Source organism: Drosophila montana, unplaced genomic scaffold (genome assembly GCF_035044405.1).
Source record: "Drosophila montana isolate Dmon_TW-CO22-7 unplaced genomic scaffold, ASM3504440v1 contig_3200_1, whole genome shotgun sequence".
Classification (NCBI taxonomy): domain Eukaryota; kingdom Metazoa; phylum Arthropoda; class Insecta; order Diptera; family Drosophilidae; genus Drosophila; species Drosophila montana.
The window spans coordinates 5,897,105-5,923,488 of NW_026998080.1; the positions used below are offsets into that span (position 1 = coordinate 5,897,105).

A 26,384-nucleotide genomic window follows, 5' to 3' on the forward strand; every position below is an offset into this window, starting at 1 on the left:
TTGGAAACTAAAAATACTTTTATACAAATATTTCATATTCGTTTGTAAGAAGAAATATAAATGTAAGTTTAAAGATTTTTATTGACAAACCAAATCAGATAATGCGTTATATTTTTTTAAATGAATGAGTAGAATTTTGTTGTTTTGAGCTTTCTCTCTCGCTCTCTCTCACTCTCTCTCTCTCTCTCTCTCTCCAATATACACTTCAGAATGTGTTAAAAGTCAAACTTTTATATAACTCAAGCAACATCTGAATATTTTCCTAATATCCTTTTAATGCTTTACTTTCTAACATTCTGTCGCTTTTTTACATTCACAACACTTTTATAGAAAATAACAGTTTCCTGTCACAGTTGTATAAATTCACTCCAAGTTCGGCCCCACAATTAAAAACGCCTATATTTTGTCGCTTACCGTGAACCGCTCGAGTGCTGCGCGAGTTGCTTTGATTACGTGGACAAGTGTTTGCTGCGGCGCGCTCTCGCTGTCTGTTGCTCCGTCTCGCTCTCTCGATCATTCGGTTTTTGGTGCAGCTGTATTGGTGTTGACGTCGACTGCGGCCGACAATACGCTCCACGCTGCATAGTAAACGCCAACGCCGTCGTCAAAATTCCATCAGTTGTCTTGTGCCCATCGATCGTAGCAGTTGTGTCCGTTGCTTTTGCGCCGATTGCTCTTTGCTCGCCGTGTTTATATCCGGGACTAATTGAGCGGAATACCCAAGTAAATAAGCAAAACAAAAGGTATAAACAAACTTAACTATCTAATAGACAGTGTGTGTTTGTATGTGTGTGTGTGTGTGCATCAAAAAATGCAGTTAATTGGAAGTAAGCAACGATGAGAAACAAAACGCAAATGATACAAAATGAAAGCGTGTACTTTGGCTAGCTGGCGTGTCTTTTTCATTCATATTCACATCGTGTTTTACACATCAGCGAATGTCGCGGCACAGCGGAAAGCAAAGAGAGCGATCGCACATAGGGCGGCGGGGGCCACGAAGACGGTTCAGCCGAAGAAAACTTAACGAAACTGAGCATAAAACTAAACTCACTAGCGCTTATCTCCCGGCCGGCCTAAAAACTGTTGTCGCTGCGACTGCGACTGTTGTTGTTGTTGTTGCGCTGTTGTCGTGTGCAGCTAATCACAATTTGTTTGTTGTTTTACTTAGTTGCTATCTTTTTTTTTATCGTCTTATGGAAAAACTCTTGACGTGTGCCCCTTGCTCTTGCCTGTAAAGTTTTCATCTCATTAACGTTCAGTTGCAAATTATTTAGTCAAGTCATTGCATTGGCCCAGGTGGGCTACCTAACGGTTCAGGCGACAGTTCAACGAACCAGGCTTTAAAATGAGCTCTCAAATCAAACAAACCAAAAAAAAAAACATAAAGTAAAAGACAAGAGCAAAGCAACAAAGACAAGGTGGCAACACGCAACTGGTTTTACTGTGGACGCCCAAAAAAAAAAAAAAGAAGCAACAACGAAACACGAAAGCAGAGACAACTTCCCTAAGCCGAAGATTCAATACGCTCTAGACTTGGATAAAATATTCAAGTTTTATTTGTTTTGGATGTGTATTCTTTTTGTAACGACTTTATGGTATTCGAAATTCAAATATTTGTAGACTAAACAAATAGCTATAATTTAGAACTTTAAGAACTTTAGTGAAAAATGTAAATTTCGTTTCTATTTTCTTTCTTCTGACCCAGTCTTATAGCTATTTTTAAATATTTGTCGTGAAAATACGCTTCCTTATCAGGTTTCAAGCAATCGCCACAAATGAAAAGATAAAATATACCATCTTGTAGTATAAGTGAGGAACATGCTTTACATAACTTTTGTGTAAATATTTTTACAAAAGATTTTTGTTTTATATGTTTTGGATGGAGCTAAATGGTCTTTCTTTAAAAAACTTGCTATAAAAGAAAGGCCATATGCCTATAAGAAAATTGGAATGTAAGAAGAATTTAACTAAAATGTCGTTTCAGTCTGTCAATATATTAAAGATCAAAGTGCATGCTGCACCACATATTTATATAACCTTGCTCTGAGAGCATCTAAAGAGAAGTTTTCAAGCAAAGAGTAAACGCAGAAGTGATCTAAAAGAGAGTCAAGATGTTAATGTTGTTTTCACGTAATTGTACCGTTACCAATTGTAGGTTGCCATCTCGGCCCAATGTGCGGTCTTTCATTAGTGAAAGTTTTGTATGTCGAGTTGTTGTTGTTGTTGTTGTTGTCATTCATAGAGCTTATTTATTGCAAATCATTTTCTTGAAAACGCTTTCTTCCAAAGCGCATAAATCTTACGAATGGCCCATTGAAAATGCCCAACTTGTCCAATTCCCAACTTTCATTTGCAATTTCGAAACACCTACACAACAAAAAAACCAACAAAACAACAACAAAAAACAAACAAAAACGAACTATTTAACATGACGAGTTTTCGAAATCCGAATGGTGCTTCCCATCCCAAGCCACATAATGGTCATCGTCACCTTTTGCGGACATTACGCATACGCACCGTTAACACACACCAACACACACACGTACTCGGCAATAATTTGCAATTTTAACATTGCGTAATCCTCTGCAATTGGATAAAACCTGAAACGAACTGCGCTTCGTAAATGAATTGAAGATTTGCATAATGTACAATTTTTTCACTCTTTAGTCATTTGTTTTTTAATTATTTTAACTTTACACTCTGTGCACCTCTTCTTTAATTGGCACACAGTTCAGTTCAGCTCTTGATTGCATTGTGTAATATTTGATAATTTGCGTAACCAATTTTTCTCGGAGCTTGAAATAGTTCATATAGAAGATCAGCCAATTGTAAAGCATGCGGAGGGAAGCAGCTTTCAGTTGTCAATAAAGGCTAAGAGCCTAAAGATATAGATTTTCTAATCTTGTGTTTGTTTCTTAGTCAAAAGTTTCGCTCTCATAATATTTTGGAATTTAATTAATCTCATGAACAGCTTTAATGAGCTTTATACATACTTTCATCCCGATTATAAAATTGCAGAGAAAAATCATTCTTTGTTATATTGTATATACTCTAAGAAACGCACTTGAAGCTTTAATGGGCTTTCCAAGCTCTGCTAGAAAAACTTATAATTTCTGAGAAAAAACTTTGTTATATTCTACATATTTGATTAAATGCACTTGAAGCTTTAATCAGCTTTCAAAGCTCCTTAGAAACACTTTTAATTTCTGAGGAAAAGCTTTCTTTGTTGTACTCTACATATTTGATTAAATGCACTTGAAGCTTTAATGGGCTTTCAAAGTTCACTTTTGCTATATTAATTGTATTTCTTTTCTCACTTGCAGCCATGTTGAAGTCAATTGTTTTCTCCTGCCTCCTGTTGGCCTTCAGCGGCGTTCACTGCAGCGAACTGAAAGTGGATGTGATCAGCAAACCAGAGATTTGTGATCAGAAAACAAAGAGCGGCGATTCGCTCACCATGCACTACACTGGCACCCTGCAGGCCGATGGCAAGAAGTTTGATTCGAGGTGAGTTTCACAACACTTTTGAATGCCACGAGTTCAGGCCTTAAAGCCCAGTTGTTAAACAACACTGTTAAAACTGTAAACTCATATTTGCATGCACGTAAACACAAGCACATAAATATGTAGCGCACACACATACACACACACGCACAGTGGGGATTAAGCATGTGCCGCATAGGCCTCGATGGCGGCTCATTGTCGTAAATTAGACGCCAACTGATAAGCGATCTCAATTGTTGGCCAGCATTTTGAATGCGCTTCTTTTTTGACCTCTGTTGCATGTGGCTTTGTTTGTTGTTGCTGCTGCTGCTGCTGCTGCTGCTGCAGCGCCACGTCCACCTCATTTGATGCCGCTGCAGTTGTTGCACAGCTGCTTCTGTGGCGCCCATAAAGACGGGAATTCATAATAAGTACACATTATGTGCTTGATAGACACATGTTGAAATATTCGGAGGAACAGTTGTTAACTCTAATGCGTCTGCTCTCTAAAGAGACTGTTACATTCCTTTTGCTTTTTACATTCCTTTTGTGTGGGCATCCTTAAAGGTTATGTAATCAAATAGTTCATGTTGCTTGTTTCTTCTATTTACAAAAAAAAAAAGAAATTAGTTAAACATTCTTACACTCTGTAGAGACTGCTGCTTTTTCAATTCTTCTTTGCGCCTCATCCTTAAACGTTTTAATGCAGCATATTTGTATGGTCCCTTTCTGTTTTAAAAGCTAGAAAAGTTATTTAATTGTGGTTTCACTTTGTCAAAGAATTGGCACAGAAATTCTTATTATATGATCTTTCTATTCGCCTTAACACAAATTAAATTTTATATGAACTTTTGCCTGATTTCTTGTTTAACACGAATTTGTTATACTTTATTGCCATGAATTGACTCTCAAAGCTTACCTAATTTAAGAGCTCAATTTGTTGCCGCAGGCAAAGCCAATTAAAGCCCAACTCTTTAAAAAGTATTTTGGTCGCTTCAACCTACTTGTGGGCATATCCCGTTTCCTCTTCTCCCAACCCCTTTGAATGATTTTTCTATATTAAGAATATAATCAATTTGGTTGCCGTTGCAATCGCTTCATTATCAATTTCATTCTTATCGCGTTAATATGAATAAACTAGCAGAAACAATAAAATAACAAAATCTGGTAAAAAACAATATGTGGCATGTTTGTACATATATGAGGCGGAGATAAGCGAAAGTTCAGCTCAACATTTTGGGTGCGTTTGATATGTAGAATAATAAAATAAATAAATAATTTGTTGTGACAGAGCGTTAAAATGATTAACAAATAGAAATATGTGACATCATAGCTGACTCTTCGAATGAATGCTTAATTTATTAAGCGGTCTGACTATTTTGGGAAGTTCGAAATTTATTTTCTTTTTCGTAACTCTATATATATAAAGTTATATAATGAAGAGGCCCTCAACGAACATGAATCTTGCGAAACTTATTAAACTATCTATCATTACGAACTGTTCAAACTCAGAGATAATAGAAGCTCCAGGCCTTAAATTTAGTATGTGGGCTTTTGTATATTAAATGTCCAAATATTAAATAAAACTTTTGAATATCGGCTGCCCATTGCGAATTTAAGATTAAAACATAAGCGGTAAATTTGAAATCTTTAAGGTATTTTTCATTTATTCCTTGACATAATAATATTTATTTTGATTTGCCTAACAAGGTCAAAATGAAGTCTTTTGTGCAGGAAATCGTTTTTATAATACGATTTTAGCACATATGCTAAACAAAATTGTGAATGTCTAGTCCCGTTTTTACCTGGCCACACACACACACACGCACACACAGCTGGAGTGTGCGAGTCACAAATTATGTGAAAGTTTGTGCCGAAAGTTTGCAATTGCTGTTTAATTTAGCGTGCTGCCAACTCTCGGCTCTCGACCCGAACACTAACTCAATCAGTGCTCAGTCAGGGCTGTCCCCACAAGATGTCCTTCTTTGTCACCCAACACCCCGCTCTCCACCCCCCCTCCCCCTGGGCAGCCAGCCACTTGTTGCTGAAGTCAACGTTTTGCTAAATGCGCCCATACTCTGAGCTCCTTTGGCTTAAATGCCTCGCCGCACTTAGCCCAAGCGACAGGCACTTTGCCAGCCCCGAGTGCAGCTGGAGAAGGATGCTTTGCCAGGACGAACGACAGCTACCAGTTGTGTATGCAAAAATTCTTTGGCAACAGTGTAGCCTGAAGCGTTGAATACGCTGCTTAACTTGCGTGCTTCTTTTATTCTGTCTTTTATTTTCTTGCGCATTTCTGTTGAGCCAACAACGCCGGAAATTAGCTACCTGCCAGCTGCTTGTGGCGCCTGAGTGCTTGCTACGGCATTCTTTTTTAAACCCAACCCCATCTGCTAATTAAGCTGCAGATAGCTAAATGAAAGGGCTTAAGCGGTAAAAGGGGCGCTGGCTGATATAGACGCTCGCTCTTTGTGCATTTGACAAGCGTCTAAATGGCAGCTCAATTGCCTATTGAAGTGCCATTGGCAGGCAGCAGATGAATGCTTCTTTATGCTCCTTGAATATCATAACACAACATTTTTTGACAAGGACCAACTGTAAGGTATTCAAATAGTCGCTGCACTACGAGATACTGTTTGAGCTTAGATGAGCTGAGCCGTTATTTAAATGAACGAAGTGAACCAGTTGTGAATCGGCTCATTTGAAAAAATGTATATATGTAAATAGCTGACCGACTGAAAGATACTCTTTAGCCCATGTTAGTTTTGTCTGCATACCAAATTTCAGCTCTATTGCTCAAGTACTTTTTGAGTTATGGGGCTGTGAACCATTTGTGAACTAGTTCGCTGACTTAAAAATGTATTTGAATCCATAAGGAACGATAACGATTGCTTGACTGAGAACAAGTTTCAGCTAATCTGTCTGCACACCAAGTTTCAGCTCTATTGCTCAAGTATTTCCCGAGTTATACAGCTGTGAACCACTTGTGAACTAGTTCGTTGACTCAGAAATGTATTTAAATCCATAGTTGCTTGACTTAGAGCTAGTTTTCAGTTGATTTGAGCAGGGAGTAGGCCTATAACGAAAATCAGCTCAATATCTTAATTACTTTCTTGGTAGTACCCGTGAACCACAGTGAACTGGTTCATAAAATTGATTAATTGCTGATTTTAATTATTATTTTTGACAGTATATTATATAGGAAGAGTTTTAAATAGTACATAATACTGAGTCCTTCTACCAAGAGTGGAGGTACAACCTTCGTAAACTAGCCTAAGATTTGAATCCTGATTCTCGTTTTTTTAGTTCCCTGAACTACTTATTCATTCGGACATCTCAACTACCGAGAACAGCACATTGATTAATTTCTCTAAATTATATAAACACAATAAGAATAACCGAAAGTTGTCCAAAGCACACACAGACTGATTGCAACGATATTCAATTAGAATAGGTTTCATTATGGAAAATAATTGTAGCGTGCAGTTTGTGTCCTTATTGCATACGTGCCTGGCTGGGCATAAAAAGGATTACAGAACTGTTCGTCCCTCGGCCCAACTAATTTCATTTCGCGACTTTCTTTTGAGCATCTCTTGAGGTACACTGCAATTAAAATGGCCGCAGCTGCTGGTGCTCAATAAGTTATTCAATAATGAGCGCAGAGCGAGTCCTGTCACGTGCCTGCCTCCTTTTATTTTCATTGTTGCGGCCTGACATTCAGCCTGGTCTGGCGTCCAGGAGTTACCTGCTACTCGTCCACCTGTCATTGCCACTGCCTCGTCACGTGCGCCCACACTTTGTCAATGGAGCTCCTGTTGCTGCTGTTGTGGCTGCTCCTTTTTCCTGGTCCTGGTCCTGCTCCTGCTCCTGTTTCACGGTACAACAAGCGAGACATCTACTGCGACCAGCCTTTGACCCGCAAACCTTCATTTGGCTGGCATAAATAATGCAAACGTCCCGCTATATTCTAATCAGCCTGACGCGTAACATGAGCAACTCCCCCCCGCCCCCACACTTATGATATATGTGCTTATGTGTAGCAGCTCTTGCCACGCCTATTTTAGAAAGCCAAACCCCTCCCACGGCCCCCCATAGCACACTCGAGACATTGTTGTCATTGTGCACGAAAAATTAATTTGTTAGCTGCTGCATGCAAAATTTGATACTTTCTTAAAGTTGTTTCTAACTAGAGCTACGCAAAAGCTGGCTAGCTAAATGTTGAGATACGCTTTCCAGGACGAGAATCTCGGTGAGAAATTCAAATGTCGCGTGATTCAAATTAATTATAAATATTTGAGGCATTTAAACATAACTCGTATAAAGAATTTATGTATATATACCTATACATTACCTTCACGGAGGGTCGATCTCTAAATTACATTCAGGTTTTTAGCTTATTACGATAGGCATGGGACTATATTTTTGTGGAAAGATAGGATAATAAGAAATACTTATAAGGATCATTATTATTAATTCTTAATAATAAATTACTATCACGAGGGTTTCATCCATAAACCAAGTCAAGCAAGCGATTGTATTCGTGGAAAGTTAAACTAAGAAATATTCATGGGTATTTGAATATTTTTGATATTGCCAGTATAACTATTATGGGGATTCGATTCCTAAGCTTCCTGCTTCTACGAAAGTGATTAAATTTTTGGAGAAAGTAGTAAATGTACGATATATTTATGGGTATTTGTATATATATCAAGGGAATTCGAAATCCAAACTTTGTGCCGGCGTTTAGCCTAATTTATATGTTTGTGGACACTATAGGTATTTCTATGATTGATACTTTTTAACATTTAGCTGAAGATAATATCTCAGGCTAATCCAATTTCATCTACGGTCAATTTATGCTAGATTTTGATGCTTGTTTAACAGGAATAATAAATAATCTAACCTTAAGAATACCTAATTCGGTATTAAAAGAAATATTATGAAGATATTATAAAGAGAATGGTTGATAAGTCAAATGCCAGACAGCAGAAAGGAACAGACAGCATATAGTACAAAAAGGTATATATACTTAGTACAAATAGGAATATATGGTAAAAAAAGAAATATATAGTACAATAACTGCCCAATGGCAAAGCACTTTCTCAAGGTCCTGAATTTATCGCGCATACGCCGCGTTGCACAGCTCAAACTGCAAACGGAAGAGAGAGAGAGGCGGCTGCGGGGCGCGGTGGGTTTTTTTTAACTGCAACTTGTGCAACGGATCGCATCTTGTAGCCCATTAAAATTGCAATTTGCAACTGGAAATAAGGGTATGCACAAGTACAACGGCAAACTTGCAGCATGTTGCACGAACATATTTTGACAACAGGCAGACAGTCCGCCAGGCATTCCGCACGTCCCCGCCCCCGTCTCACCCAATCTTTTAAAGTCATATCTTAGGCGCTGTCGTCGTCGTCGTCGTTGGCTTCCCATGATTTGTATGTGGCAGCAAAGTTGAGTGCGTCAAGTGCAACTTAATGTCCAAAAGCGGAGCGCGTAAAAATAAGGAAAAAGAGCTGAAAATGAAATAACTCGAAATGCTGCGAAGTGAAAGTTTTTTTTAGGCGCAAAGCCATTAGCCAAGGCAGACAACCTTGACTGTCACCAGAGTCTCAGTTCGTTGGAGTTTAGTATCCGATTTTTTTATTGCTTCGCTTTTTTGCGCTCCACTCGACAATTAGTGCGGCCAACAGGAAAGTATAGAAACTGGCTGCGAATATGAAAGATGCGTTTGGCCCTGACGCGCTTCCACACAATGCCGCATCTTTCGCATCTTCGATGCGGCGTCCGGCTCGAGTGGAGACGATCTGGTGCCCGCCTTGGCATCAATTTGCCGAGGAAACACTTATGAGTGCTTAATGATCGGTTCAGTTGGGGGTGTAGGAGGTTGGGTGTGGGCAACGACTTCATCTATACACATGCCACTAAATCTAAAGCTCATTACCATATGAGGCAATCAGTTAACGTTGCTGCGCAGCACAGTCTGCAGTGTGTGCACAGTGGGCCGAAAATGTTTTCCCAGCCTCAAAATTGGGTAACTGTAAAAACAATCTTATATTTAAGTTGAGCTTTGAGAGCTTTATTTAAGGCCGAGGCTTCAGCTAAGAAGCTGGCATTTAATTGGTCTTGGTGAACTTTTAAGCTACTCCAAGTTGAGCTTTGAAATATAATTATTGTAAGTGGCTGAGCTTTAAGCTCCTAGTGTTTTTTTAAGAATCAAGCTTTCTTCTAAGCCGAGGCTGCGGCTAATTACTGTCATTTAATTTGTCTTGGTGAGCTTTTAAGCTCCTGCAAATTGAGCTTTCGACATTTTGTGAAACTGTGTAAAAATCATAGGATAATAATATAGAGTTGCGCATTTAGTTTTTGCGCTTCAGTTTATTAGCTGCCAATTAATTGGTCTTGGTAAGCTTTTAAGCTACTGCAGGTTGAGCTTTCAGGTGTGTTTTTTTCTGCGTAGACAAATGCACACTTTGCATTCTGTGTACAGTCGATACCTCAAAGTTCTGTAACTAAAACAATGCGATTTTAACATTGAGTAGAGCTTTAACTGACAGACAGACTTTAAGCTTTCAGCGAGCTTTAATCGAGATTTGTGTTAAATGAGGTCGGGCTTAGATCTGATTAAAGCTCTTGTGAGCTTTTCTTAGTAACAGATTAAAGCTTTTATAAGCTTTTTCTAGTTATCTTAGTAAAAAGCTTAGACATATATTAAAACTGTTAGCAACAAATTTGCGTGCTGTACCACTGTACCAAGTCATGCCCCTAGGGGCAGATGCTGGAGACGCGCCTGGCTTTTCGATTTCTTTTTCGCAAAAACAGGAAAAAAAGAAGAAATTGCCAAACGTCTTCAGTTGCTGCGCACATTCGTAGATAGCTTAAATAATTAATGTGTGCCTGCTGCAAAATGTACTTCTTTCATTTTTTGTATTTTTCTGACTGCTTCGAAAAATTTACAAGAAGGCTGCAACAATTCTTATAGGTGGCACGTGATGCTGCCGCACAGCAGGCGCATAAATTTGCGGCACAGCAAAACTTCACCAGCTGCGAATTGTTCGCACATTGACCAAAACTCCGAAGAGTCCCAAAAAGCCAACTCTGACAACTGCGCCATGCTGCAGCATTAATCGCTGGGGTTGCCTCATCGGTGGCAACTTGTCGCTTGAGGTTTTGTGGTTTATTTTTTCAGCTTCCAGCTGAAGAGTACGCATATTTGATTTTATAACTTCGGACAACGACGCACATAAAAACGAGGTCATCAATGGGCGAACCCCCGGACCCAGGACAGCAGCCAAAGGATTCAATTTGATTGGATTGAAAGTCGGAAAAGTGTGCAGCAAGTGGCGTGGTATGATTTACCAGGCCAAGAAACACACCCCCCCGCCCCTTACCTGGCAGGATTGGGAATCACGTAATGGTTAAAACGAATGTTTTTTCCCTTCTCTCTCTCTCTCTCTCTCTCTCTCTCTGGTTTTTTTTTCGCCCATTGAGCTGCATTTTAAATGCCCATCGAATGCATAAAAATTCCAATGGCAATGCCCGTGGCTCGCCATCCGAATGAAATCGAAACTTATTAAATATTTAGTGATTCCTCCTGCCAGCCGAAAAAAAAAATGAGTTTACATTTGTTGTCTGACTTTATGATAATGTGCAGCACACCAAAAAAAAAAAAAATATAAAAAAAACCAAACTCACGCAAATCGGCAACTTTTACGCAACATTTGTTGCACAAGTTTTCAGTTCTTGTTGTAAGCGCCTGTTTGTCCAGTTTATAGAAAACACCTGTGCCATCAGGTGCTCCTCCTCTCGCATTTCCACTGTCCAAGCTGACCTTTTGTTTGGCATTGCGTCAGTTGCGGCGCCTCATCAATTTTGCATGCCTGGGGACAGTGTGCAGGCGGCGCGGAGCCCTGGCAACGGATACGTCTACGGATCTGGACATATACGAGTTGACTGAAACAATCAACACATTTAAACGATTTTGTTAATTTATTTAACGCATTGCGCGCACTTTTAAACGCTTTAATTGAAGCTTAATGATTTGTAAAATGCCTCCTGCAAAGGACTTTAAAATTTATCAAGCTTAAAATTAGTATGTGAGCACTTGGTATGTTATTATTTAATATTAGTTTAAAACTCTTTGCAATAACTGAAATTCTTCAAGTTATGTAAAAGTAAAAAAATGGAAATTTGGCGGCGATATGCGTTGGAAGGAGAAGTTAGCTAGTTTTTAAAGGTTTTAATACCTTGCGTGTATTTAACTTTGTGATGAATTGTGTAACGCATAGAAGAAGACATATATGACCCCATAAAGTGTATATATTCTAGATCAGCATCAACAGCCGAGTCGATATAGCCATGCTCGTCTGTCTGCTTCCATGTGAACGAGTCTCTCATTTAAGCTATTCCCTTGGTCCGACTTTCTGCTAAATAAGCCGAAACCGGCAGGATCTGACAACTATATCATATAGCTGCCATAGGGATGATCGGTCGAAAACTAGGTTCTTGGCATTTATAAGTTTCACTATCGACCCTACATATACACAACATCTTATGAACATCCGACCATTATAATATAGCCGCCATAGGAACAAAAGTAGCTTTTTGTATGGCAAAATATTCTGTTTTCCAAGATATTTTCATCAAACTCGAATTATTGTAATGTTTTTTATATTTGTTTCCATGTAGAGCTTCGTCTAGTATCGTAGTCGAATTATATTTGATTGCTTCAGCTCAATTTGACAATAGCTCAAATCCCTTTTACCCTTACACTAATCCACTTTTCCCCCGCGTTTTCTCCATGCATAACAATTAACATTGATCAACGGCATAAATAAGCGCAAATGTGTAACATTTATTGCCGTAAATCGCATAAATTAGCCGGATACGCAGCAGGAGAAGCGCCCAATCCCAATCCCAATCCCAATGCGAGAAAAATCCACAATCCCCCAATCACCTGTGCGTGCTGCGTCAGAGCGGGTCTCTCTCTCTCTCTCTCTCTCTCTCTCTCGTGGCCAACAGACACATGTGAGGTGCTATAAAATTTTCACATATTACTAGAAATTCATGGAAAATAATGCAATAAAAATTCACAGCCAAGCGTCGAGTCGCGGCTACGCTTTTGGGGGACGACTGCGACTCTGACTGTGTCTTAAAGGTCGTAATCCCCCCCTCGAAAAGTACACACACACACACACACACACACGTGAAGTGTTGTGTATTTCTGCTTGACATTTGATATCCTTTTTGTGCTCTAAGCGCGAGGGTATCTGGAATTTGTTGTGAAATTTGTAACGCATCTTACTTAATGTAACGTAATCTATCTTTACACCTTTATCTGGCTATTTGCTATTAGCTTAGTTAAGATTCTTTGCCTGATATAGTTGTTTACTTTTTCTACTCTTTATAACTTATAATTTCAACACCGAATCTATATAATACTTTAGAATTAATATTTTTCTGATTATCTACAAAATAAAAATATTTTAATAAATATTGATATTTTCTTTAATATTTAAATTTAAATAAATAAATTTAAATTTTTCTAAAAGACGTTTTAATATTTAAAATTTTCATTGATTTCTTGAAAGATATTTTGATGTACATTAATTTCTTAAAAATTTGTTTTGATAATTAATAGTTACAATAATTTCTTAAAAGACGTTTTGATATTTAAAATTTAAATTAATTTCTTGAAAGATGATGTTTTTATATTTCATATTTTAATTATTTTCTTGATAGATATATAAAATTTTGTTGTTCTATATATTTAATATTTTAGAGAGAGTTAATAGAAAATAATATGATATATGCATATACTATGCAGAAAATTTATATATATTACATATTTTTTTGACATAAAACAATCGACTGTTAGCTCCGATTTTTTCCCCACTCACTACTTAGTTGTCCACAAGGGTATTTACCTATCGGCTATGCTTGGCATTACCTATTTTTTTTTTACGTGTTTACCAGACAAATTTTGTACGGTTTTTTATTTCATCAAGAGATTTGCAGCACTTGAGCAGCGCAAAAGCCACAAGCGGGGGGAAAGATGCACAAGGGCAACGACGACGAGGGCGAGAACGAGGACGAGGACACTTTGGTTACGCTCCAACTCCTTGGAGCACTTGAGGTAGCACTTTTTCGGTTGGTTGGATTATTCCGCGGGCACCGCCAATCCGCATGCCATCATCATGAGCCGGCACAACTTGTGATTCCCAACCAAACAAACAAAACATGTAAAAAATGTAAAAACGCTTGCAAAATGCCCAAGAGATGCACATAAAATATTTAACAGACGCCGCGAAAAAAAACAACAACAAAACACAAGCGACTGTTTGCAGCAGGGATGGGTGGGGGCAGGGGAAGGGGGGGGGCACAGAGATTTGGGGGCAGAGGCATTTGTAGCAAACTTTTGTCAGCCCAAAAGTGTCGTCATGCGGGTGTCCTGCGTCGCCTTGTTAATCATTTGTTGTGCTTGTTGCAATAATCTATAACACGCCACGCCCCCTTCCCGGCCCCTTTGGCTCATTAAAAAATGATCGTCAACTGGGGGGCATACGCCAAAGGCGGAGCGGGGAGCGCAAGTTTCAACAACAGCCAAAAGTCGAGAAAGTTTTTCAAATACAAGCAACAAAAGACATATTGAAAGTTTCCTCGAGCAAGGCCCAAGTGACACATTTCCATTGGCAAGTTCGTACCGCCAGGGAAAATCCCTAGGTTGGGTGGCGGAGCAGAGAGAGCGAGAGAGAGAGAGGGGGGGGGGGCATTTATTATTGACTTACAAGCGGGATGAAATCAAAGTTTAACTTGCTCAGAATATGCTTAAATTAGAAGTGACAAAGCAATTTTAGTTAAAGAAAAAACAAATTGCAAGACTTTAAAATTTTATTTTGAATCGTATTGAAATCCTGTTTTTTAACAAATCTCATAAGTTTTGGAAAACTATATTACAGATAAAAGTATTTTTCTGTTTTTAGCTATCGCTTTTGCGAGCTGCATTTGGTGTTGGTAGATCCCCTAGTTTGGTTCAGGGTATCCCCTAGTCGGGAACTCCCGACTAGAGCACTTTTACTTGTTGTTATTTACATGTTATTATAATCCCTCTCTAGCTTGTCTCTCATCTTTCCCTTTTTTATAAAGTGTACCAGATCCTTTCGGCCATCAGCTCTCCTTATTTTTAAATTTCCGCATTAAACTTCCTCTACTCCTTTTTCTCTCTCATAGATTTCCTACGATTTTTAGCATTCATTTTGCCTGTCTTTTATTTTTATTCAAAACCAACCTCTATATATTCCATATTCATTCTTAAGATTATTTTTTTAATATTCTACTTTAAAACCCATTCATATTTCCCCTACACTCGTAAACCGCGTATAATAATCATCAAATGATCTGCCTACTTCATTGCAACTGTGCCACATCATACATCATGCTCAAGCTCCATATGCTAGAGGGAAGGGGGTTTCATGCATACCTGAACAGCTGATTATGATGAGTTGGATAGGGGCGGGTTCTTAGGGCCTGTCTTCTTTCCACTCGCCCGGAATGTCGTCTTTTTATTTCTGTGCATTACAAATTAAAGTAATTCGCTTAACTTAAGCCTTGTCGTGAAACAGGGCCATCAAACAAATAATTTCGCCAACGTTTTTACAACCCACCGCCCGCCACGCCGCGCCCAAATCCCAACCCCGCCTCCACCCCAAGCAGACATAAAAAATGATGTATTGTTTTAAAATGTGTTTTTTTTTCGCTGTGGCTTGCCTCTTGATTATGTGCGAACTGCAGCCAGTTGACGGTGTGTGTGTGTGTGTGTGATAAATGTGTTGTGTGTGCGAGTGTGTGTGTGTGTGTGTGTGCCCCTGCCAGCTCCCTTGTCGCAACACTTCCCTTTCCCAAACAAAAAAAAAAAACAACAACAAGCTCCACTTGAAACTTTGCGACTAACAAGCGTCTAACAATTTGCCTGCGACACTTCTCATCTCACTCGACGCTTCTCTCTTTTTTATTGCAGCTTCGACCGCGACCAGCCCTTCACATTCCAATTGGGCGCCGGCCAGGTGAGTTAAACTGTCCAGTTGAATGCCACATTTGGAGCAAGCACTCTTCCTATAGAAACATAAATTGGGCATAAAAGAATTCGGATTTTGTTAGACTTATAATGTTATGGTAGTTGGGCTAAAAAGGATAAGTTAAGCGCAGTAAAAACTGTTACACAAAGGGGAGAGGTTTCCCAATATTAAAGAAATATATGTACATTACATTTATTAAAATTTTTATAGATATTTTTCTATTATAATAATAATTATAATATTTTATATGAAAGTATAAGAAAAAGGATAAGTTAAGCGCAATACAAATTGTTACACTGAGGATAGAATGCTTACAATATTAAAAAATATATGTACATCGGTTTTTTAACATTTGCCTAAGACATTTTTCTATAAAAGTAAAAATAATCTATAACAAAGTATAAAAAGTAGATAAGTTAAGCGCAATAGAAATTACTCCACAAATAGAAAGAAGAATTTCATAATATTTAACACAAATATATCCGTACATCAGAATCTTATATTCAGGACTCTAAATTTTCTTTTTATATAAAAAAAGAATATTTAAAATTTTATTTCGTGTTCTAACTTAAGTTTATCTTAAAAGGCAAGACCATTTTCTAGGATCTTTGAAATTTCGTCCTATTTCTTAAGTAACTTTAACTTTAATAATATTATTCCCATTCTCACAGGTGATTAAGGGCTGGGACCAGGGTCTGCTGGACATGTGCGTGGGTAAGTTTTCTATAGAGTTTCCTCCATTAATTATTCCTCATAAATCTGATTTTTCCTTGCTTGTTAGGCGAGAAGCGTAAGCTGACAATTCCGCCACAGTTGGGCTATGGTGATCAGGGTGCCGGCAATGTGATTCCACCGAAGGCCACTCTGGTCTTTGAGGTGGAGCTGATCAACATTGGCAACGCGCCGCCGACCACAAATGTGTTCAAGGAGATCGACGAGAATGCCGACAAGCAGCTGAGCCGCGAAGAGGTAATCGTCTATGTATGGATCGCACTTTTATCATTATACTTGTACTACACTCTATATATATGTGATATATCCGTGGGTCTCGGTTCGTTACTAACCTCATTCTTCATTTTTTTTACTATTTTAAATAACATTCCTAACATTTTCTATACTTCTTTTTCCCCCTTTATTTCACCTGTTCAGGTTAGCGAATATCTGAAGAAACAAATGACTGCTGTGGAGGGACAGGACTCCGATGAGCTGAAGAACATGCTGCAGGAGAACGATAAGCTGGTCGAGGAGATATTCCAGCACGAGGACAAGGACAAGAACGGTTACATCTCGCACGATGAGTTCTCCGGTCCCAAGCATGACGAGCTGTAAGGCTGAGGCTAGGACAAGTGCTTAAGTTATATCTATCTATAACTACCTATGTATAAATATGACAAACAACAAAAACAACAGCAACAGCGACACGCGACACATCAACAGACAACATTAACAACATATTCAAAACTAAGAACGATTCGACTGACGCCCCTTGAAATCCCCCTCCGCTGAATAGGGGCGCTTTTAGTGTTCCCCCCCTCTCCCTTTGGCAACATCATTCATATTTGTATATACATATAATACCATATACATATATATTTATATAGTATATTTGTTTAACAACTCTCTTCCACACTTCGTCGATTCTGTGACCCGGTTCTTGCACTCTGGGTGAATGCTCAAAATACCCTTCTTCTAGGCCGTAGTTTAAATAGTGTAAGGTACACCAGCAAAATGAAGGGTAGAATATGCGTTATATATCTTTTTTATATACATTTATAGGTTGTTATATTAAAGTTTGTAACTTATTTGTGTGTATGTTGTGTCTGCCAACTGGAAGAAACAAATAACATTTTAAAAATTGTGAGCAAGTGGAACAGAAAATTAAATAAAAAATTATCACAATAATTTAACAACCAAAATTGCGTTTCACTTTGTGGGTTAAGGTTCATTCAAAATAAATAACAGGCAAGAGATTAGTTTCAAATGATTTTTGATTATAATTCTCAAATTGTTTTAACATGCGAGGCTATAATGCTTGAAATGTTTATTGAACTAAATAAAAAGATAAGAAAAATCAGTTTTGCACTGATTGTTCCCATGTCCAATTGCAGTGTAGACATCTATAAAAGTCGTATAATTCCCAAAGGGTTTTGGATAAAAGTACAATAAGGCCTTCAGCACATTTCAAACACAAACTGATTTTAACAGTTATATAGTCGTTATTTATATTCAAATCGAAAATATACAGGGATACAATAAAGAACATCATATACAAATATGTTTTTTTTTTATGTTGCTTCGACAATCGCAAACAATATACATATATATGAAAAAACGTTTTGATTTTACAATACAAGGTCGAGAAAAATAAAAACAGTTTTGAATGTGAAAAGGCTGCCAAACGCTGTCACAGATTATTATACAAACATTGAAAATAACAATTATGTTTGCGTCGGCTCGTCAAGGGGACGGTAGGCGAGAGCGAGAGGGATAAAAACAAACAAAACACCGATGATATATATATTTTTATCATGTACTAATTATATATACACAGTAACTGCGCCATCAAACGATCCCATTGCAGCCGGCGGAGAATACGTTTAACGATAAGCTGGGGGCGGGGTAGCAACACATATGATCACTTTATAGGCTTACGTAGCTAGAGGCGTGGTTAGAAATTTATGAAATTATTCAGCTGTATTGTAGTATTATTATCTGTTCCATTCTGCGGGGGAGTGAGGTTCCGGTAGGGCAGCGGGGCGGGGGGTTTCCATAAAGTACTAGTACCAGCAATTGCACACAGGCTCCAGCGAGATAATTGCATTTTTAGGCGTTTAATATATAGAAAACTAGCTCCAATATGATAGGATCCTGAATGCCAGACGATTCGCCATGCAGCGTGGCTATCAGATGATTATCGAGCGCATTCATATAAATCGGTGGCAACTTGGCACCGCGTGCGCCCGCCTCATAGCCGACCTAAAAATTGAACATATATTAGTTATCAGCTAATTATGTGGCTAGATTGTGGTTGAGCTTACGTTCTCCTGGTCCAGCGTGGCTCGCAGTGCCAGCTTATTGATGCCCGCTGCGGCGAGTAGATCTAGGAATGGTAACAGCGCCATTGAAGCGCTTCTGGCCAGCTGCTCGGCGATGCGCGTGATGTCCGCATAGTTGGTGCCATTTGTGGCATACCAATCCTCGCACTGTCAAACGAAAGAGCAGACAAATATGAGCTAAGGTTTAAACTTGTTAGGAAATATGAGCTTTAAGCAAACTTCTTTGAATGCAGCAAATGTAAGCTTTGAGATTTAAGAGAGCTTAATTGATACCCATCAGCTAGAAGCCTTTTTAAAGCTATACTATAAAGCGCATTTTGAGCTTTAATAGTTTCTTTTCACTGCTGCATTTAATATCAAGCAAGAAATACAGAAGCTAATTAAAGCTTGAGTTCTTAGAGTTTGTTTATATACAGAAAATGAAGCTGAATTATAGACATTATCAGATTGAAGAGCTTTAAGCTGTTTTGAAGTGCAATTAAGCTCCCTAGCCGCATCTAATGTGCTTTGAAAGCTTCTTAAATAATCATGTTACGCACTTTGACAATAAAAATATCGCTCAAACGTATCGCATAATTGGTATTGGAATAGTTAAAGCTGGCATGCACACGCATATTGGCCACACCATCCATGGGCTTGTCATCTATGGGCGACTTGACGCTGCAAAACATGAGAAAATATAAATTAGAATAGTTGAGAGACTCGAAAACTATTTGACAACTCACCCCACATTGATCTCGCGATCATTATCCACCCACTTGATGCTGACAATTTCGCTTTGCTCCTCGGTGGCCGCGATGGGCCCACAGACAATGTCGATATCCGTTTGATTGCGGAGGGCTTGACGCACCTCCTCCATTTTGGCTGGCATAATTTGGACCATGAGCCCGTCCTCGACAATGCTGCACTTGCCGGACAGGCCGCTGCTGCTCTTGAGCGCCTCGTTGAGCACAAAGAAACTGGCGCCCGTTATCTTTCTGGGCTGGCCCTGTATATTGATTGCCTGCGTCGAATAGGCATACATCTCCGACCGATCATCGTTGATGTTCTGCATGCAAACCAAATGACCATCGGCAACTTTCGAGAAGTTGCCGGCAAATGCGAGTATATGATCCGTGGCATTGTTGATTGCCTTGATGACATCGGTCTGGCGATAGCGTGGTATTATGACCGTCGTCTGCCGCTCCTCCATGTGTATGTAGAGGCCACGTATGGCCGGCAGGGAGTACGTATAGTTGCGAAAATCCACCAGAAAATTGATAATTGTCTGGGCTATCTCCCCATAGACACTCTCACGATTGCGCACCGAGATCAGCGGGCAAGGATAGTAGCGATACTGTGCGCCCAGGCGCAGTATAAGCCGGAGCGGCAACACCTTGGCCCAGGGCACCTCATGCCGATGGATTAGCACAGCCACCAGATACGGATTCTCCGGCACAATGACGCCCTGCAGGCACTGATACGTCGGCCTGATGTAGATGAAGCCGCCGTGCTCGCGCGAGCCCAGAAAGTTGGCGCTCCGTGGACTGGTAAAGGCCAGCTCCTGGGTGCTGGAACGTGCATGCTCTGCCTCCACATATACCTCGTACAGATGCTGGAATATGTCACGCGGCACTGTCGGACCGCCAGCTGCTGGCGGCGGCTTGATTTCCAGCAATATGATCAGCTCATCGTTGCCCACATGATGCAGACCCGATGTGGTAAAGTTGAGCACCCACCGATTCATGCAGCAACTCACTGCAAGAATTTTAAAGATGAGCTCCAGCTTAAAGAAGGGCTCGAATGGGATACTCACTGTTGACCACCTTGACCAGCACATAGAAATTGTTCTTCACAATGAACTTGAGCGTCTCGCGCTGCAAACGCTCCAAGAGATCCGCATCGTTGCGCACCTCCTTGTATTCCACATCACAGATGCTGTTGCTGCTGCTGCCGCTGCTGCTCACACAGATGGGGGGCAGGGCGTTCTCCTCGTAGGGTATGAAACAGCCCTGAGCATCGCTGGGCGGCAATTTGCGGGAACGCTGCGGCTCCGCCTTGCGACGCGGCGAGCTTTGCGCTGTATTGCGACCAGCTGAAAGAAGAAAAGCAAACATATCATAAATGTTTGAGAATTACGTAGAAAGGCGATATTTAATGAAGAGAGCGATAGATAGAGGGAGAGAAAGCGAAAGCGTGAAGCAACTAAGACTCTTTTTATAAGAAGCGATATAAATTTAAATAAAGTATTTTTTAGTCTTGAGAATCGCATAGAAAGGCGGCGGGCATTTTATAAGGAAAGTAATCAGTTTCCAAGGCACATAAATTACGTATTTTCATACACAGAATTATAATTGGAGAAATTTAATTTAATATCCTATTTTAAGCTCAATTCTTCCTATAGATAGTATTTTTCATAGTCGTGAGAATCGCATAGAAAGTCGGTGCTGAAGGAAAATGATCGGTTTTACAGCTCTATAAATTATGTATTTTCTTACACAGTTTAATAACGAGAAATTTAACATAATTTCCTATTTTAAACTCAATTCTTGCCTCAAATATTATGCCTAGTGTTTTTTCGGCCTTCAGATCTGCTCCAATAGGGAACAATATATACTATTCCCTAGCCACTTCGACTGGAAGCTTAAATTTACAAATCTTTAACAACACTCCAGCTTCATCTGAAGCTTTACTCTCCTAACTTACTTTACTTGCACTTTAAGCAAGTGTCATTTAAGCACAATGTGGCGAACTCTGCACGACTTACCGCTTGACGAATGGCTGCCCGCTGAGGCCGCTGTAAGTGTTGCCGCCGCCGCACTGGGCGGTATGGAGCCACGGAATAGCTGCGCGACCAGACCCATGGTATTGTCAATACTGCTTGCGCTGGCGCCGCTGCTGCTGCTGTTGGCGCCGGGCGTGGGCGGCTTTTGGCCGGCGCCGCTGTTGCTGCGCAGCAGGCCGCGACGCGCCTGCTTGGCTTCGCCCCACTGCTGCTCCATGGTGCTGGCCAGCTCGCTGCCGGGGGCAATGCCATCGCTGAACATGACGCTCTTGCGCTTGCGCCCCTTCTTGCTGTCGGAACTGGAGTTCGAGGAGCTGCCGTCGGTCTTCTTCAGCACGCCCACGGGCACAATGACGCTGGGCGGCGGTGCGCCGGCGGCAGCCACCTGACGATGCGGCGGTATGGTTGAGCAATACTCCATGGGATTATTTGGATTGGGCGAACGCATCGGCGTCGGCGGCAGCGCAGCCGGCGGTGCGCCCGCAAACATATCGGAGACGCCGCCGTTGGCCTGCCGTTCGGTGAGTATCATGAAGCATTGCACGCAGACCCGCGACTCCGGCTCATTGGCGAACTCCAGATGGAACCGCTGCGAACAGCAAACGGAGCAGAGGACCTTGCCGCAGGCGCGACAATGATGCCGCCTCTTGATCATGGTGAACTTCTGCTGGCACTGCATGCACTGGCCGGCCATGTTGTCGGGCACCCAGATGGGCGGCACCTTGCCCAGATTCGCGTGCGGATCACTGTAGCCGACGGCCTCATAGATGGGACTGTCGTCATCCGCGTCCTCTGCGCCAGCTGCAGGCGCCGTTGCAGCATTCGACTGCAGCTCTGACTGATCCGCCGCCTGCTCGGCGCCCGGCGGCGGCGTCTGGCCCGCATTCGTCTGGTAGCCGCCGTTCAGATCCAGCGTCTGCGGACGTTGCGGTCGCTGCTCCTGCGTTTCCAGGGCATCCGTGCCGACGCTCGCCTCCTGCTCCACCTCGTCATCCTCCAGTTTGCGGCCAGACAAGGAATCCGTATCGCTGGCCGTGCTGCTGAAAGATGAGGGCAGCTCCTCGGCAGCTGCGACTGGCGCCGCCTCTTGTGCGCGCAGCTCGGCGAATTCAACAGTGGATGCCTGCGAGAAGTTGTCCACATTCATTTGATCCGCCGAGTTGGTCTCCTGCTCGGAGAGTATGCGCACAGATTCCTCCTCAGTGACTGGCGATTCGGTGGTGCCGTCATCGTCATCGTCGTCGTCATCCTCGTCGTCATCATCCTCGTCGTCATCATCCTCGTCGTCATCATCCAAGTCGTCATCGTCGTCGTCATCGACCTGAATCATTTGGTGTATCTGCTGCTGACAGGATTCGGAGGAGGAGCTGGAGGTAGCAGCTGGCTCTGACTCCTCTTCAATGTCCACCTCAACCTCCTGCAGCATGCTGTCCAGCTCCGTGTCCGAGATCTCATCCATGGTCGAGCAGAAGGTCAGCGGCTGACTGCGCTTGGCCGCCAGCTCCGCCTGCTGCTGCGGCTGCTGCTCCGCCTGCAGCTGCTGCTGCTGCTCCTCCTGAGCTGTCAACGTCTTGGCCTGAGGCAGCTAGCAAATTGAGGATTAGGTTTAGATTGGATATTACTGCACACACACTCACCGCTGGCAGAATGTCCGTGTCTGTGTCCATGTCCTTGTCGGCGGCAACACGCGCTTGGCTCTGCGTGTCCAGCTCCGTGCTGGTCTCCTCGGACAGTTCGTTGAGCACTTTGCCCAGAGCCGAGGAGGCAGTCACTTCACAGGGCAATATTGACTGCGAATCGGTTGTGTTGGTATTGGTAATGGATATGGAGGAGAGACCCGTGGCCAGATCCTCCACAGCAGTAGTCGATGCCACTTGCTGCTGCTGCTGCGACTCCGGCGCCGGCTCGCTGTTTGCCTTGGGCGGCAGCTCCAGAGCGCTGGGCTTTTCGCTTTCGGGTGGCGTGCTCAGCTCCTGCTCGTCCGAGTTGCTCACAGCGCCGGGTGACGGGCCCGAGGAGAAGGTGGAACAGGAGGAGGTGGTCAGCGATTCGGTCGAGACGTTCAGCTCATCGCCTTCCTTCAGCTGCTTGGCATGCGACTCGCTAAACTTGTTGATGTCCTCGTGCCGGGCCAGCTCCTCCTCCTCCTCCTCATACTCTTCCTGCTCCGGCTGCTGCTCCTCCTGCTCCGCTGCCCGGGCTGCCTGCCCCTCCGCCGTCCAGTCGTAGCTCTCGTGCGCCTGCAGCTCCGTGGCCAGCGACTGCACATTGTTGCGGTAATCGTTGAGGCTGTTGAACACCTGAGAGACGCCCACAAAGTTTTTGGCTGCGCCCGCGCTGCCGTCGCCCATGGGGCGTGACTCGCCGCCCACGTTTACAGTAGCCGCCGCGGCCGTTGCATTGCGGCTCAGCTGCTCGTCCGCTGCAAAAGTTAATTGTCAATAAATGTGCACCGTTAGAGGCAGGTGGGAGTGCGCGCACCTTTAAGCTCAGCTTCCAGATTGTCCAGGACCTGATCGATGTCCACCAGATCCATAGTAACTAGTCAGCTAGCATTTAAGCCTGAAACGAAAGACGTAATAGACGTTAAGAGCAGCTTGTTTTGGGTGAAAATTTTTCGCAAAGTGCGAGGGCGGGCGGTCGGGCGGACGGGGGGGTGGCTATTGGAATTGCTGGGGGGGAACGAACGTTCCCAGCAGAGACGCAAAAACAAGACAAGAGGGCAAATTATGATTCACAGCGCTAATAGATGCGAGTTGCGTTGGCTGTCAGTCAATTGCCTTATCAGCGCTTACACTGCACATCCATTTTCGGTCGAAAATTATTGGAATTACCTTATTTACCCACTTCTTTTTGTTTAATTTTTCTTGCAAAATATGTTCGAAATGGGAGAGCAGTGTGACCGTATTGCGATAAAGGATAAACGACAACTGCAGATGAGTAGCTATGTTAAGCACCATGCACTTGCATGCATTTTGGTATTTTTAAGGTTATTTTAGTAATACCAAAAGTGTGAAGCATGGTCAGCCCAGCTACTGCAGACGCTGTTAGTTAACATAGCACGTTAACATTAGTCGAAAAAAAACCGTCGAAGGTGTCGGACGCGGGATTATTGCGCGTTGTCAGTTCAAGTGTAAAGAAATTTAACAATTTATTACAACGAATTTGTTGTAATTGTAATAAATAATGCGGCATACAACGTGCAATTAAATAAATAAGGTGCTCATCAATGCAATCGGTTTAATTCGGTCGAAATACAAGCCAAAAATAAATGAAATATTTCGTTTAGTGAAGCAAACGCAAACAAGCAAAAGTAAAAGAAGAAAAACATAAAGAAGCCGCCACCGCTATGAACTGTGTCTCTCACTGTATGTGTGTGTGTGTGTGTGTGTACGCGACGAGCGCGACTGTGTTTGTTTGTGTGTGTGTGTGTGTATGAGTTGTCTTTGCGTGTAGGTAGTGGTGTGTATGGTGGGCGGAAAATCAAGTTAAAGCGCCCTCTACGCAAAACAAATTGCAGCTAAAAACGTTTTCATTTCACACATTTAAATGCAAAAGCATTTAAATTTTTTTGTTATATTTATGTGTTTGCTGCCATTGTAATTTAGTTCTATGCTCACCTACACTGTCAGCCCACACACACAGGCGAGTGTTACACACTCACACACACACACACAAACGCAACACGCTCAGGCAGCCATTCGCTGCTGCTGCTTCTGCTGGCACCTTTTGGTTGCGCTCTTGTCGCTCCGCTGTCTCATTTTATCATTTTTGTTTTGTTGCGTCTGTCTCTCTGGCTGTGTCTTTAGCCAGCTGCTTCGTGCAGTAATCTTGTTGTTTATTCTCTTTTGCGCTCTGCTCGCGCACACCTCCCACCCGCCTCCGCCTCTGCCGTTAGTTGCTTTGATTTAGCCGCGCGCGCACTAAAAATTGCTGTTAATTATTGAAAATTAAATGAATAAATGTGTTATTGATAATAGTCTCTCTCTTTCTCTCTCACCACATACACTATCTGCTGCACACACACACACATGCTCGCAGCGCGCAATTGAATTGTTTTTATACGCGTTTTGTTTGAAATTCAATTGATAAATCGCGAATGCTTGTTTCATTGCCAAAATGTTTCAGTGCCTGTGTCTCTGCATTTATATGAAAGCATAAATCAAATTTTAAACGCGTGTTTTATTTAATTTATTTTTATTGATCAGCGTGTACCAGTTTCTAAATTGCATTTACAAAGTATACAAAAGAATATACACAAATTTCTTAAAAATCTGAACAAACGCAATTGAATTCAAGAAATCGTTTTTGCTAAGCTCTTTATGCTGCCAATCGCCGCTATATAAACAAATCTGGAATCAATTTCTCGACAACTGCTGCGGCTGCAACAACACAACAACAACAACAACAGCAATAACAACAACGCCGCCATCACCCACGCTAGTAAAATGAAATCAAAGCTGAAAACTGCGCAGCTGACGTCGCCGTTGTCCAGCAACGGTAAATGGATGCTGGTCTCAGCTCTGCTGCTAGCTCTGCTGGTAGCCGCCACCCAAGCAGCTGAAGAGGTAAGTGCCAATTGAAATTAAGCGGAAATGGAACACCAGATCTTAATCTGTTGGCAATTAAAGTGGGTATAGTAAAGTGGGAATGGTAAAGTAGGAGTAGAACGTTGTGGTAAGATAATTTTGACAGAATTGAGTTTAAATAAAACATTGCTTGCACAAAATTTCTAAATATAGCATGATAAGAACTAAAAGAGGCTGGAACACAAGAGATCGCTAGGATAACAGAGCTGTATCTCTTTTGCTGTTAACCTAACATTTTTATTTTTTATCGAATATCGATATCAAACTATCGATTTTCATATTTTTTAAAACTTTTTTATTGGTTTGGATAAATTGGGGTTTTAAAAATTGGAATTGAGCGCAATTCAGAATCATCTATTATTATTAATTTTTTTTTTTTATATATTTTACCATCATCTGAAGTTATATTTTTCTCTCC

The 26,384-nt window shown here is 41.5% G+C and overlaps 3 protein-coding genes across 7 annotated transcripts in view; 2 read left to right on the forward strand and 1 right to left on the reverse strand.

The window, feature by feature from the left end:
- Positions 1-316: 316 nt before the first annotated feature.
- Fkbp14 (peptidyl-prolyl cis-trans isomerase Fkb14) lies at positions 317-17,359 on the forward strand. 2 transcript variants are annotated; one of them, XM_064686396.1, is made up of 6 exons: positions 317-743; positions 3,324-3,507; positions 15,500-15,545; positions 16,229-16,271; positions 16,339-16,538; positions 16,707-17,359. In XM_064686396.1, the coding sequence occupies exons 2-6, from the start codon at positions 3,326-3,328 to the stop codon at positions 16,884-16,886; spliced, it is 651 nt and encodes a 216-aa protein (XP_064542466.1). In that variant the 5' UTR covers positions 317-743; positions 3,324-3,325; the 3' UTR covers positions 16,887-17,359. The 2 variants fall into 2 exon arrangements, with proteins under 2 accessions (XP_064542466.1, XP_064542467.1); XM_064686397.1 differs by having other exon boundaries at positions 328-743; positions 16,339-16,526.
- A 394-nt stretch (positions 17,360-17,753) lies between these two features.
- On the reverse strand, positions 17,754-24,303 carry Sara (Smad anchor for receptor activation). 3 transcript variants are annotated; one of them, XM_064686394.1, is made up of 9 exons: positions 24,212-24,303; positions 23,859-23,939; positions 23,015-23,799; positions 21,360-22,953; positions 20,409-20,687; positions 19,339-20,350; positions 19,153-19,273; positions 18,596-18,760; positions 17,754-18,533 (listed from the first exon to the last, which is right to left on the reverse strand). In XM_064686394.1, the coding sequence occupies exons 2-9, from the start codon at positions 23,911-23,913 to the stop codon at positions 18,381-18,383; spliced, it is 4,164 nt and encodes a 1,387-aa protein (XP_064542464.1). In that variant the 5' UTR covers positions 23,914-23,939; positions 24,212-24,303; the 3' UTR covers positions 17,754-18,380. The 3 variants fall into 3 exon arrangements, with proteins under 3 accessions (XP_064542464.1, XP_064542462.1, XP_064542463.1); XM_064686392.1 differs by having other exon boundaries at positions 21,360-22,962; XM_064686393.1 differs by having other exon boundaries at positions 21,360-22,962; positions 24,221-24,242.
- Positions 24,304-24,444: 141 nt separating this feature from the next.
- Sdc (Syndecan) overlaps positions 24,445-26,384 on the forward strand; it is a 136,982-nt gene continuing 135,042 nt past the window's right edge. The window contains exons 1-2 of one of the 2 annotated variants that reach the window (XM_064688018.1): positions 24,445-24,596; positions 25,586-25,945. In XM_064688018.1, the coding sequence (XP_064544088.1) occupies positions 25,826-25,945 (120 nt within the window). In that variant the 5' untranslated portion in view covers positions 24,445-24,596; positions 25,586-25,825. The remainder of the gene's footprint in view (positions 24,597-25,585; positions 25,946-26,384) is intronic. The other variant, XM_064688019.1, reaches the window with a different exon arrangement.